At 46.2% G+C, this 13,437-nt stretch overlaps 1 protein-coding gene across 4 annotated transcripts in view; it reads right to left on the reverse strand.

Annotated features, from left to right (window-relative positions):
* Nucleotides 1-6,551: 6,551 nt before the first annotated feature.
* Nucleotides 6,552-13,437, reverse strand: part of DPP9 (dipeptidyl peptidase 9) — a gene marked incomplete at its 3' end in the record, with an annotated part of 53,332 nt that continues 46,446 nt past the window's right edge. For 3 of the 4 annotated variants that reach the window (XM_081895453.1, XM_081895451.1, XM_081895452.1), the window contains 3 exons: nucleotides 12,363-12,505; nucleotides 10,477-10,588; nucleotides 6,552-8,124 (listed from right to left, as the gene is read on the reverse strand). In XM_081895453.1, coding sequence (XP_081751579.1) covers nucleotides 8,032-8,124; nucleotides 10,477-10,588; nucleotides 12,363-12,505 — 348 coding nt within the window. Of the gene's footprint in view, nucleotides 8,125-10,476; nucleotides 10,589-12,358; nucleotides 12,506-13,437 lie in introns of those variants that run through there. The other variant, XM_081895454.1, reaches the window with a different exon arrangement.

Genomic DNA, 13,437 nt, shown 5'->3' on the forward strand with positions numbered 1-13,437 from the left:
CTCAACTTAAAAACTACCGTCCTATCTCACTCCTAAATGTGGATTATAAAATTTTTGCAGACATTTTGGCAAGTAGGTTTAAGAAAGTCTTAAATGAAGTGATTCATAAGGACCAAGCAGGCTTTCTCCCTGGTAGGCATTTATTTGACAACACAAGAAACATCATTGACATTTTGGAGTTTTTACAGATTAATTCAAACACAAGAGCGGTGTTGATTTTTATTGATGCGGAGAAGGCCTTTGACAACATTTCTTGGCTGTTTATGAAGAAAAATTTGGAAAGGATGGGAGTAGGGCGGGGGTTTGAAAATGGAATAGAAGCAATTTATTCAGAACAAAAGGCCAAATTGATAGTAAACAACGTGGTGACAGAGGAGTTTAAAATTGAAAAAGGGACACGACAGGGGTGCCCTCTATCTCCTCTGTTGTTTATTTCAGTCCTGGAGGTGCTACTGAACATGATTAGAAATGACCGGTTGACACAGGGAATTGTGGTCGGAGAGAAACAATATAAACTGAAAGCTTTCGCAGACGACTTGGTATTAACATTACAGGAGCCAGCCTCTAGTACTAAAAGAGCGTTAGAATTAATTTCTGATTTTGGTCGGGTGGCGGGATTCAAGCTGAATAAACAAAAAACTAAAGTTTTAGCAAAAAACTTGACAACTACTGAAATAGAGGAGTTCAGAAAAGAAACAGAACTAAATGTGGTTAAAAAAGTAAAGTACCTAGGGGTGCACTTGACCTCCAAAAATTTGAATTTATTTAAGGACAACTATGAGAAATGTTGGTCAGAGATAAAAAGAGATCTGGAAACATGGTCAAGATTAAAACTTTCCTTGTTGGGCAGAATAGCTGCTATAAAGATGAATGTATTGCCGAAAATGCTATTTTTGTTTCAGTCCCTCCAGATCGTGGATAAGGTGGAATGTTTTGGAAAATGGCAGAGGGATTTATCTAAATTTGTCTGGCAGGGCAAAAAGCCCCGAATAAAGTTTAAAATACTAACAGATGCGAAAGAAAGAGGGGGGTTTGCCCTGCCGGACTTGAGGTTATATTACGAAGCTGCAGCCCTCTGCTGGTTGAAGGATTGGATCCTATTGGAGAACACCGACGTCCTTGACCTGGAGGGATTTGATAATGCTTTTGGGTGGCATGCATATTTGTGGTATGACAAGGTTAAAGTTCATAAATTGTTCAAAAACCATATTGTCAGAAGGGCAATTTTCATGGTCTGGTCAAAATACAAAGACTTATTGGAGAGTAAAACTCCGAGGTGGCTCTCACCGATGGAGGCCAAAGCACGTAAAAGACTCAATATGGAGGCCCACTGGCCTAAATATTGGGAAATAATTGAAAAAATTGGAGATAAATGGAGGTTACAGAGTATGGAAAAGTTAAAAAACAAGGTGCGAGATTGGTTGCATTATGCTCAAATCCAGGAAGTTTTTAAAGCAGACAAAAAAGTGGGTTTTCAGGAGGAAAAATCGAAACTAGAAACAGAGTTGCTTGAGCCAAAATCCAAGCTAATTTCGAGAATGTATAACTTGCTGCTTAAATGGAACACACAGGATGAGATTGTCAAATCCTCTATGATAAAGTGGGCACAGGACTTGGGGCATAACATTATGTTTGAAGACTGGGAAAGGTTATGGAACACCGGAATGAAATTCACGGCATGTACTGCCTTGAAGGAAAACATTATGAAAATGATATACCGGTGGTACATGACCCCAGTCAAGCTTGCAAAGATATATCACCTGTCCGATAATAAATGTTGGAAATGTAAGGAAGAGGAAGGGACATTTTTACACCTCTGGTGGACCTGCCCGAAAGTGAAGGCCTTCTGGGAAATGATACATAATGAACTAAAAAAGGTGCTGAGATTCACCTTACCTAAGAAACCGGAGGCCTTCCTTCTGGGCATGGTAGACCAGAGGATGGTCAAGAAAGATAGAACTTTCTTTATGTACGCTACTACAGCAGCGAGGATTCTGTTGGCAAAGCACTGGAAGACACAAAATCTACCCACATTGGAAGAATGGCAGACGCAGCTGATGGACTATATGGAGTTGGCTGAAATGACTGGCAGAATTCGAGACTCGGGAGAAGAAGAAACGGAGGAAGTTTGGAAAAATTTTAAGGACTATTTGAAAAAGCATTATAAGTTGTATGAATGTTAAAAAATGCTCCTTTCTAGGAAGGTATACCTTCAGTATCGGCAAATTTCTGAATTGATAAATAAGACACTATAAGACAGAAGTGAGGTAACGAAATATTTTTATTGTGTGGAAATTAAAAATTAATGTAATTGTATCGAAATGTTTACATCAGATAACACGATAAAATGGAAGATATATTGTTATGTATAAAACAAGTCAACAAATTGCTGAGGTTTTGGTTACACAGGGAATGCAGTGCTCGGGAGATGGGGGAAGTCCACTGGATTCATGGAAGTATGTATTTGAAAGTGGAAATTTGTTTATTAAAAACCTAATAAAATATTTATAAAAAAAAAAAGTCACCTACACAGGCCAGTTGCTTAGACAGGCAGGCGTCCTGGGTCATCAAAGATAGTGCGCAAGTTTCTTTGCTGTAGCTTTTCTGATATGTTAATCCTAGGATGTTAATCTTAGGGCCAGGAAACAGATCTCACATGAAGGTGATAATGATTGCTGTCCTCCTGGCCATCCTTCTTATCATATGTATTGATTGTTTATCACCTCCCAGGGTTGCCAAATGTCCTCCTTTGTAGTTCTGTTATTTGTTTACCCCAGAAATATGTGCGCTTAATTAGTTTAACTTGTCCCCACGTGGGTTTGTTGAAATGCTCAGAAGAAATCTGATTGGTTCTTATGAACACTCTGTAAAAAGTTCTTTTGTGAATAAAACGACCTGGGCCAGGGGCTGGAGGCAGACAGACAGAGAGAATATTATATGCACCCTTCCGGAGTCTTGCTGGTTCAAGTCTCTGTGTGTATTCTTATTAATCAGAGTTCAATCCTTCCTTTACTTTGTGAACGCCTCATTGAACAACATAACTGGGAAACAGGGGCAAAGCAACTGCTCCTATACATTTATGAAAGCCTGGGCCACTCCCACTCCCAACGTGATTGGCTGTTTAAACTTCCAAGCTGCGAATCACGGCTCAAAGTACAAAGGCCAATGGCAGAGACCCAAATCCTGAAATGTTCTGTGATTGGACAACACGTACCAAATCAGAACACAGGAGCTCAGAATCCTTAGTCCAGACTCCAGCTCAGGCAAACACAGATCACTGAATACATAACAGGAGAGTCCAACACCTTTAGGGATGTGTATAGATGCTTTATTAGATATAGCCTTCCTTCCTCATGTTTGTGAGTTCAGCAGGGAAGCTTAGATAGGCTAGTTTTAGCCTTTTAGTTTAAGTTAAACAGGATGCTATAAGGAAAGACTGGGGTCTCCTGGTATTCCCCACCGCTTTTTCCCTCCCTCTTAATATAACAATTGCACACAAAATAGCCTTGTAAAAGGTAAAAAATAGTCTTGCAAAAGGTAAAAAAACCACACATTTACTCACTCGCAATACTTGTTGAAGAGGGACAGATAACAGCAGCTTTCTTCAGGCAGGCTTAAAACGGTAACCCCATTACAAAGACATACTTTAATCCATGGGCAGGCAAACTAAGGCCTGGGGACCGGATCTGGTCCAATCGCCTTCTAAATCCGGTCCACGGACGGTCTGGGAATCAGCGTGTTTTTACATTAGAATGTGTCCTTTTATTTAAAATGCATCTCTGGTTTATTTGTGGGGCATAGGAATTCATTCATTCCCCCCCCCCCCCAATATAGTCCGGCCCTCCACAAGGTCTGAGGGACAGTGGACCCTGCTGAAAAAGTTTGCTGACCCCTGCTTTAATCTATTTTAAGATGGAGGCTCAGGCATAGGTGGTGTTCTACATTGCCGGAATGAGGGCAAAGCGTCCAGGAAGGTGAGATTGTCTTGTTGGTTCGACTGCATTGTAAATATCCTGCAGTCCCTCCCACTGTCCAATAGCGCTTACCTCCAGCAGGGTTCCTCCTAAGATTTTGTTGCAATCTTGCAATTTTCAACCTTTGGATTGGGTTTAAAGCCCTCCCCACCCCGGAACAGCAGCAGCAAACCAGCTTGCTCATCTTCCATGTGACAATGGCCCTTCAGAAATTTGAAAGTGGCTCTCGTCATTGTTTGGTCTCATCTCCAAGGCCCACAACTGTTCCTTGCAAGGCTTCGTTCCCACAACTCTGAAAGCATCGCCAAGACCCCATAAAACGGAGGTGGGGAGAGGGGTTTCCAAGATGCTGTGTCCTTGCCATCCCCATATGGACGAGATGTACGTCATGGTGCGACTCTGGTGCAGATGCTTTGTGTAGGCAGGACTCAGAAACGCCCCACTAAACTCACCAGCTGTCCGACTCTGGGTCTAGCTAAGCCTAATATCATTGATTTCAATGTTGTGTATTTCCACCCTCTTGCCCTTGGATGAACGATGGGCTAGAAATGTGGTAAGTAGATGCATGTGGCAAAACTTTCTCTTCTCCATTTCTTTCCAAGGAAAATACTGACAGTAAAAGGTAAAGGGACCCCTGACCGTTAGGTCCAGTCGCAGACGACTCTGGGGTTGCGGCGCTCATCTCGCTTTATTGGCCGAGGGAGCCAGCGTACAGCTTCCGGGTCATGTGGCCAGCAGGACTAAGCCGCTTCTGGCGAACCAGAGCAGCGCACGGAAATGTCGTTTACCTTCCCACCGGAGCGGTACCTATTTATCTACTTGCACTTTGATGTGCTTTTGAACTGTTAGGTTGGCAGGAGCAGGGACCGAGCAACGGGAGCTCACAAGGACAGAAATCCATGTTTTGAGGGCCCCCCATTTTGGGGGTTGTCGATTTCCTGCTTTCACTGCTGTCAATTTTCCCTGTATTTCTTGCTATTTGTAAAAGGTGTTTTGCATATCTGTGTTTTGGTTGCCTTTAAAAAAAACACCACCCTCATTCTATTGTGTCTGCTACAGTGGTACCTCAGGTTACATACACTTCAGGTTACAAAGTCCGCTAACCCAGAAATAGTGCTTCAGGTTAAGAACTTTGCTTCGGGATGAGAACAGAAATCGTGCGCTGGCGGCACAGCAGCAGCAGGAGGCCCCATTAGCTAAAGTGGTGCTTCAGGTTAAGAACAGTTTCAGGTTAAGTACGAACCTCTGGAACGAATTAAGTACTTAACCTGAGGTTCCACTGTACTAGTTTATATGAATATATTTTTATTGCAATTTGTCTTCTTCTTCTCCTTCTCCTTCTCCTTCATACCCCAACCATCTCTAGCTAGGTTGTCCCCAACACATATAAAAACAATTTTGTACTTGAAATGGGAATGAACAAAGTTAACATGGCTTGCCTATTAGGGTAAGAACTGTGGAGCTTTTAGAAATCCTAGGTATTGTCACTGCTTCTATCCTTTGGTGATGAAGGATGTAAAGTGTGGGGTCCTTTTTTAAAAAAAAAAGAAGAGGGAAAGGTAAAGGAGCAAAGGATGTTTGGGGGACAGAAGTCAGGGAGATAATCTGCCTTGCAAGCAGAAGGTGCCAGGTTCAAATCCTGACGGCATTGCCAGGTAAGGTTGGGAATGTCTCATGCCTGAACTGCCGGAGAGCTGCTTCCAGTCAGTGCAAACACCACTGGGGGGGGGGGCACATCTTTAAAGTTAAATATTACAAATATTATGCCTGAATATATCCTTTCAACTTGACAGCTCAGGGAAGTTACCTAGCTTTAAAAAATAATATAAAATCATCTCCTTTCCCAGTTTCCTCCATTCCAAAGCTATTTTCCCCTTGCAAAAGGACTCCAGGAAGTTCCCAGAGGTGACAATTTCTGGGCTCATTGTTAGCCAAGGGAAGCCAAATCTCATCCCCGGACTCGCCTCAGGCTCCAGACATGCAAAGGAACTTCTATTGTACTTTTGGGTGGTGGGTACTTAAGACATATTTGTCTATGCTCATCTTACACCTGAGTCTTGCCCTGCCATGTCTGCTTATGCTAATCGTGTACCAAGGACTTGTCTGGACATGTTTGCCAAGGTTAACCCCTCTCCTTTTGTGACATGTCAGTGATGTAGCAACGATGCTGTATTAAATGTATTCTGGGATACGGTGGGAGAGTTTTAAAAGTCTTTGTCACCCCATCCTCGGGGTTCAAAATTTGCTCTTTGAACCTATTGCGCAATAAACTTTGGTCTACAGCTATTTGCTCCGGTTGGCTAGACTCCTTCCTTTATTCCGCAGGGACCCACGGGCTCTGCCCGACCAGCTGGGTGACTGAGGAGTCTCGCCCCCAAGATTTTTCCCTAACACCACTGCGCTAGATGGAGCAATGGCCTGGCTTCGTATGGGGCGGCTTGCAATGTTTCTATGTCCCAGAGAAAGAAGCGCAATGTTCAAAAGCCAGAAATGCTACTGGCAGGCTGCCACTTTGCCTGCGGCCAACGGGGGAGGGGGGGACGGACGGGGGACAAAACCACGCCGGGAGAGAAGCGCTGCGCCAATTTCCAATATTTTAATGAGTAACTACATGTTACACCTCATAATTATAAAAGAATAAGAATCCATAAAAATATTTTCTTTTCATAATACGCACTTAAAGATACTTGGGGGGCAAGTTGTTTGTGGTTCGTGGGTTTTTCGTTTCGTTTTAGGCATGTTTCTCCTTGCTTGAAATTCTGCCCCACCCCTGAGAGGCAAGAATGTGTGTTTGGGGGGGGGGAGAGCCCAGAGGGTGTGAGCAAGCAGGCGAGGGGGGGTGTTTCCTCCCACGAGGCGTAAGTTGCGGCGAAGCCTGGCGCACGGGCGCCCCCGCCTTTCTTTACAAACCACCCCAAATCGCGGTTCAGGCTGTGTTGCGGGGATGCCCTAAGACCAGAAGAGGTGGGTCGTGGGGCAGGGGGAAGAGAACCAATCAACGGGCAAGAGGTGTTGCTAGAACAGGGGATGGGTGGGGGGATACAGTCGCTGACCCGCAGAGAACTGAGCATGCCTGTGGGGCTGGAGGCTGGAAGCTCAGGGCTTGGGAGGCGGAGACGAAGGGTTGGCGAGACAGGGGGGCAGTGCCTATAAGCCAGGGAGAGTGGACAGAGGGAGGCGTATTTGCATAAATAAATCTGGCTGCAAAAAAAACCCCCTAAACACCCCTAACCCCCCCCCCCATTTTATATCCAGAAGTGACTGCAGTTTCTGGACATGGTTGCCTTAGGGGAAAGAAGGGAAGGGTGTGTTTCAGACAGGGGAATGACGCAAGGGTTACGGAGAGAGAAGTCAAAACAGCGAAGCCTTCCAAGCGGGGAGCCCAAACACACAAACACCTGCCCAAATCCTTCAGAGAGCCTGGATTTGACAGAGGACACAGCCAGGAAGCCACAGCACCAAGGACAGAGGCATCGTCACCCCCCCTCCACCAGCCTAAGACATCTTGGCAGCACAGCACCAAGTGCTGGTCTGTTTCCGAGCCCCAGAAAAGCTCTCTCGCAGGACTCAGTGGGGAGAGGAAAGGCAAGGAGAGATGGGGGGGGAGTTTAAGAGGGACACAAGACAGTACTGGAGATGTAGGGGGCGGGACACGAGGGCAGAGGAGCGCTTGACTTTTATTCCCGGCCCAAAAAGTAGCAGCAAAACAGAGAAGGGGTCCTGGGGAGGAGAGAGAGAGAGAGAGAGAGGGAGAGAGAGAAGGAAAACTTTAAAAGAGAAGCTGGAGGGACAAGGCAGAGCAGTGCCAATCCAGCTGGGCAGGGGGTGAGGGGTCTCAGTGCCCCTCGTGAATTCAGGGCCCAGGGAGGGCAACACGGAACAGTGCTCTCTGGGTATCGGGAGGCTGCTGGAGGGCAGGGGGAGAAGTTGGGGCAAAAAAGGAGGCCAGAGGAGGAGTGAGTCTTCAGCGTCTACGTCGAGTTGCGGGTGGGCAGGGAGACAGCAGCCCCTGTCCACGCCCCACACCGTGCCGTTCCCCACCCCCCCAGCCCTGTCCTCAGAGGTATTCTTGAAGAAAGTGCAGCAGCGTGATTTCGTAGTGCTCCCCAGACTCAGGGCAGCGAATACTGTGTCGCTCGTTGGGGTAGATCTGCACACAAGAAAGGGGAGAGGGGGGTGGGAAACAGGAAGAGATGAGACACTTCCAGACCTCAGTAGGCAAAATGTAGGTTGAGTGGTCATTGTGAGTTGCTCACATTCACCGGGCCTCGTGGAAAAAGCACATATAATCACAGCATTGTGGGGGTGCAATGCAGGAATCGTTCCTCAAAGAGGAAATCTGCGCAACCTGGAGAACCCAGGAGGGAGGGCCAGCATCTCCACCAGCACATCATCACTACCTGGCAGCCCTGCTGACCTTGAGGCCCGGATTTTGCTAAACTGGAAACACACGCCAGGTCTCATTCACCAAACACAGTGCATTCCCCTAGAACAGTGTTTCCCAACCTTGGGCCTCCAGCTGTTTTTGGACTACAACTCCCATCATCCCTAGCTAGCAAGACCAGTGGTCAGGGATGATGGGAATTGTAGTTCAAAAACAGCTGGAGGCCCAAGGTTGGGAAACACTGCCCTAGAAAATCGTCCCATTAGGCAAGTGTTCGCACGACGAGCCCACAATTTCCACCGATTCCCGTGGGAACGTTTCCAACCTGCAATCTGTCCAGTTGCTTCTGCCCTCTGATGAAAATGGCTGCCGCCAACCAGCAAAGCGCAAAGAAGTAAGGAAGTGGGCGAACTCTGGCTGTTCCCGATATCTAAATCCGAATCCCCATGTGAACAGACCTGGACTGTTCATCATCTGAGGCCCTTCTCCGTGTGGCTCATTCGCAACAGGGCCTTTTCTCCAGTGGCTCCCCCTTTGTGGAATGCTCTCTTCCAAGGAGGCTCGCCTGGCGCCTTTGTTACATATCTTTATCCGCCAAGCAAAAACAAACAACCTATGGCCTTTTAAACTCAGGGGGCATTGCTTTTGTTTATTGTGGTATGAATTTTGTGTTTTTAAAATTGTAAATCACCTTGTGCATGAAGGTGTTATATATATATATATAGAGAGAGAGAGAGAGAGAGTGCAAGGTATGGGCATAATTCTTTATGTTTGGATAACCGAACGGGTGGGTAGCTGGATTTATGCTGTTGTAATTTTTGCTTGTTTATCTTGAGACAGAATCATTCCGTTGTTTCTCGGTCCTGTTACTATGATTTTGTGTATTAATTTCCCCCTTATTTATTTTTATCAGTCTATCCCCCACTCTGGGGTTGAAAATGGACTGAACACAATAAAAAAAACTGATTTTCCCACCAATATGCATAACCTCCGACAGGCCTCCGGGGAATATGCATGCATCAGCTGAAATCTGCACATTCCAGGTATCCAATAAATAAACTTCCCAGAGCAGAATTGGAAATACAGTGGAACCTCGGCTTTTGAATGTAATCCGTTTTGGAAGACAGTTTGACTTCCGAAACGTTCGAAAACTGAAAGCGCAAAGCCGAGAGAAGCCGAAGGAAGTCTAAAAAGAATCAAATTTGTGAAAATTTGGCATAATTGAATTTTTGTGTTGGAAAATAATAAAAATTATTGAAAAAGAAAGCGCAAGCCTCAATACAAAAGGGAAACTCAAAATGGAAGCTGCGTAGCATGTTTGGCTTCCGAAAATAATTTGAAAACGGGAGCAGGTACTTCCGGGTTTTCAGCGTTCAGCTTCCGAATCATTCGGCAGCCAAGATGTTCGAAAAGAGAGGTTCCACTGTACCATTTACTAAATTTAGACCCCACCTTCCCTCTAAGTTTAGAGGTCCCAGGCCCTAAGGAAGTCAAACTATCCTCCACCAGGGCCAGGGCCTTCTCAGTGATGGCTCCGACCTGGTGGAATGCTCTGTCCCAGGAGACCAGGGCCCTGCAGGATTTAACCTCCTTCCATTGGGCCTGTAAGACAGAGCTATTCCGCCTGGCCTTTAATTTGAATTCAACCTGATCTTTTATTTCCCTTCTCTTCCTTCCCCCTCCCCTTTTATGAAGATCACCCGCTCTGAGACCCCACAGCTAATTCTCCCCTGGGCTCCTCGCTGGCCCAAGTAGGACCAATTCAGCCAGCTAGCCCTGGGGATTATCTAACTGATTTTTGATTTTGTTATTCAAGTTTTTATAGTGTATGTTATGCTGCTTTTATAATTAAGCATTTTAAAGTGTTTTAAATTTGTTGTTAGCCACCCTCAGCCCGGTTTTTGAACCAGGAAGGGCGGGGTATAAATATAAATTTATTATTATTCTTAAGGAGCTCAAGGGGGCAAAGAGTGCCCTGCCCTGCCCACGTCTCCACCCTCCTCCCACACTTTATTCAAAGCACCCTGCAAGGTAGGCCAGGCCAGGAGAGAACGACCCCACCTGAAGCCCAGCCCAAGAGGAAAGGGATGGGCTGGATAGTTCGCCAGCTCGACCCACCTGTAGTTGATAAGGTTTCCCAGCTCGGATCAGCTGGGAGATCAGGAAATTGGTGTGGAAAAAGTGCACGTTTTCATCCAGAAATCCATGGAGGATCAGCAGGCGATTGGGCCTAGAAGGAAGGCAAGGAAAGTACCAAACGTGAGAGCCAAGCTGGGCACCAGTGTTTGCGGCTGTTCATGGCAGAGAGGGGTTTGGACCACTTGGGTGTTCAATGACCAGGGCAATGGACACAAAGTGACCAGCAAGCAAAAATCATGCCGTGATTTTTTGAACCCTTGCCCCACTTCAGACAATCTACCTCACCCCACCCACCGCTATTAAAAAATAAATAAAAATCAATCCTCAAACTCTTCAGCTTTCCCAAAATTCCCCAGACAAGTGGTTGACGTGGCAGGCCAGAAGAAGAAAGTCTGGAATTCTTTTCCATACAGTCCAATATTCCTCAGATGAAAATAAGGACACTCTACTACAGGGACGTGGGTGGCGCTGTGAGTTAAACCACAGAGCCTAGGACTTGCCGATCAAAAGGTTGGCAGTTCAAATCCCTGTGACGGGGTGAGCTCCCGTTGCTCAGTCCCTGCTCCCGCCAAGCTAGCAGTTCGAAAGCACGTCAAAGTGCAAGTAGATAAATAGGTACCACATCGGCGGGAAGGTAAACGGCGTTTCCGTGCACTGTTCTGGTTCGCTAGAAGCAGCTTAGTCATGCTGGCCACATGACCCGGAAGCTGTATGCCGGCTCCCTCGGCCAGTAAAGCGAGATGAGCACTGCAACCCCAGAGTCGGCAACGACTGGACCTAACGGTCAGGGGTCCCTTTACTACAGGGGCATCCCAAGAGACTGCAATCTACTCACATAATACAAAATGGGGGGTTTCAAGTCAAAGTTAAAGCAGAAAAGTAAAGCAGAAAAGTCGATCACTAAGAAAACAATCTGCCTCACAGTGAAAACTCCCATCTTCCGTTCCAGCGATTATGCTGAGATGGAGGACGGTTCCAGGGGCCAGGGCTGGATGCTGTTATGCCACAGCAAAGGAGCCCACCTCCCGATCGACCTGCTGGACACCCCTGCTCTGCTCTATTACTGATGTAGAATATAACGTCCCTATTTCCACCTGAGGAATGTCGAGAGAGCATGTATTTCTCTAGTACTCGCATAGTGCATTTAAGGCCCCCTACGCTGCCTCGCTGACCTTGGGGACATCCCATCGATCCCTCCAGAACACACGAAACCGCACGGCCAACTGCTGCTTCCCCTCTCAGCCAGGGAGGGTCTGTGCTAGGTGGGACCAGGCTGCTGGGACAACACACCCTGCTCTGCCCCCACCGCCCACCAGCACCACTGCCCCATAACCCAACCATTTCCATACAACTAATCCAGAATGTGGCAGCTAGACTGGTGACTGGGAGCAGCCACAGAGACCACATAACACCCGTCTTGAAAGACCTCTACTGGCTCCCAGTACGTTTCCGAGCACAATTCAAAGTGTGGGTGCTGACCTTGAAAGCCCTAAATGGCCTTGGTCCAGTATACCTGAAGGAACGTCTCCACCCCCATCATTTTGCCCGAACACTGAGGTCCAGCGCCGAGGGCCTTCTGGCAGTTCCCTCGCTGTGAGAAGCCATGTTACAGGGAAGCAGGCAGAGGGCCTTCTCGGTGGTGGCGCCCGCCCTGCAGAACGCCCTCCCACCAGATGTCAAAGAGAAAAACAACTACCAGACTTTTAGAAGACATCTGAAGGCTGTTTAGGGAAGCTTTTAATGTTTGATGTATTACTGTATTTTAATATTCTGTTGGAAGCTGCCCAGAGTGGCTGGGGAAGCCCAGCCAGATGGGTGGGGTATAAATAATAAATTATTCTTATTATTATTCTTAGAACCCTTACTCATTGGGGAGTTTCTCTACATGCAGCGCCACAGAGCCTGCTTCGTAGCCTTGCTGGTTGTTCTCTGGGACATCCATGTACCGTTCGGTGTATCCAGTATCGTACGCCATCCAGACCGTGACGGGGGCCCCTGCGATAGCAACCTGGAGGGATATTGAAGGCTGCCATTACGCTCAGGGCTGAGAGGAAATCCATGCTTCTCTCTCTCCCTCCCTCCCCCCGCATTAAGTTGCCTGAGGAAGCCAGATTCTGCAACCTGCAAAATTCATTCTGCAACTTGCACAATTTATTGATTTTATATAAAGATCCGAGAATCATAGGGTGGTTTATATTATAAAATCACAGAATACGTAACCCCATAACTAAACAAATCAATACCAGCAGCAGCAGCAGCCCTGTTTAAAAGGCCACAGTTCACTGAATCAGCCAAAGGCCTGGGAGAAATGTTTTCAGCCGGTGCCTAAAGATTTGTTTGCTTTTTTAATTTTTTATTTGCATTTTCAAAAACAGGAACAGATTGCAAATTTAGCCCTCCCCCCTTCTGCTCTTACAACTTCATACCAAATACAGCATGTATATACGTACCACATGACTTCCCTTCCACCCTTTTCCTGGTTCCTTTGCTTTTCTACTACTCAGCGTAATCCACATCTTTTTAATCATCCAATTTGTTATCTATTAAAAACTCTACTTCAACTCTGCTGGATTTGAACGAGACCTGCTAAGCTATGCATCTGTCTATACCGGTTCTTGAAATAGTCAATAGACGCTATACATTCCTCCTTATATTCCTTATTTTCGTTTTCTCTTATCCTGTTCATCAGACCAGCCAGTTCAGCATATTCCAACATTTTAATCTTCCTTTGTGACTGCAGCACAGGCATATACTAGTCAACTTCTGGTTTTTTTGGGACCTCTATTGTTAATAATAATAATAAATTTTATTTATATCCCGCCCTCCCCAGCCGAAGCCGGGCTCAGGGCGCCTAACAACAATAAAACAGTACAACATTCTAAAATCATTTCATTATAAAATTAATTCAAATCAAATTGATGGCAACCATTAGGCTAAAGT

This window comes from Podarcis melisellensis (genome assembly GCF_964234715.1).
Source record: "Podarcis melisellensis genome assembly, chromosome: 18".
Taxonomy (NCBI): Eukaryota; Metazoa; Chordata; class Lepidosauria; order Squamata; family Lacertidae; genus Podarcis; species Podarcis melisellensis.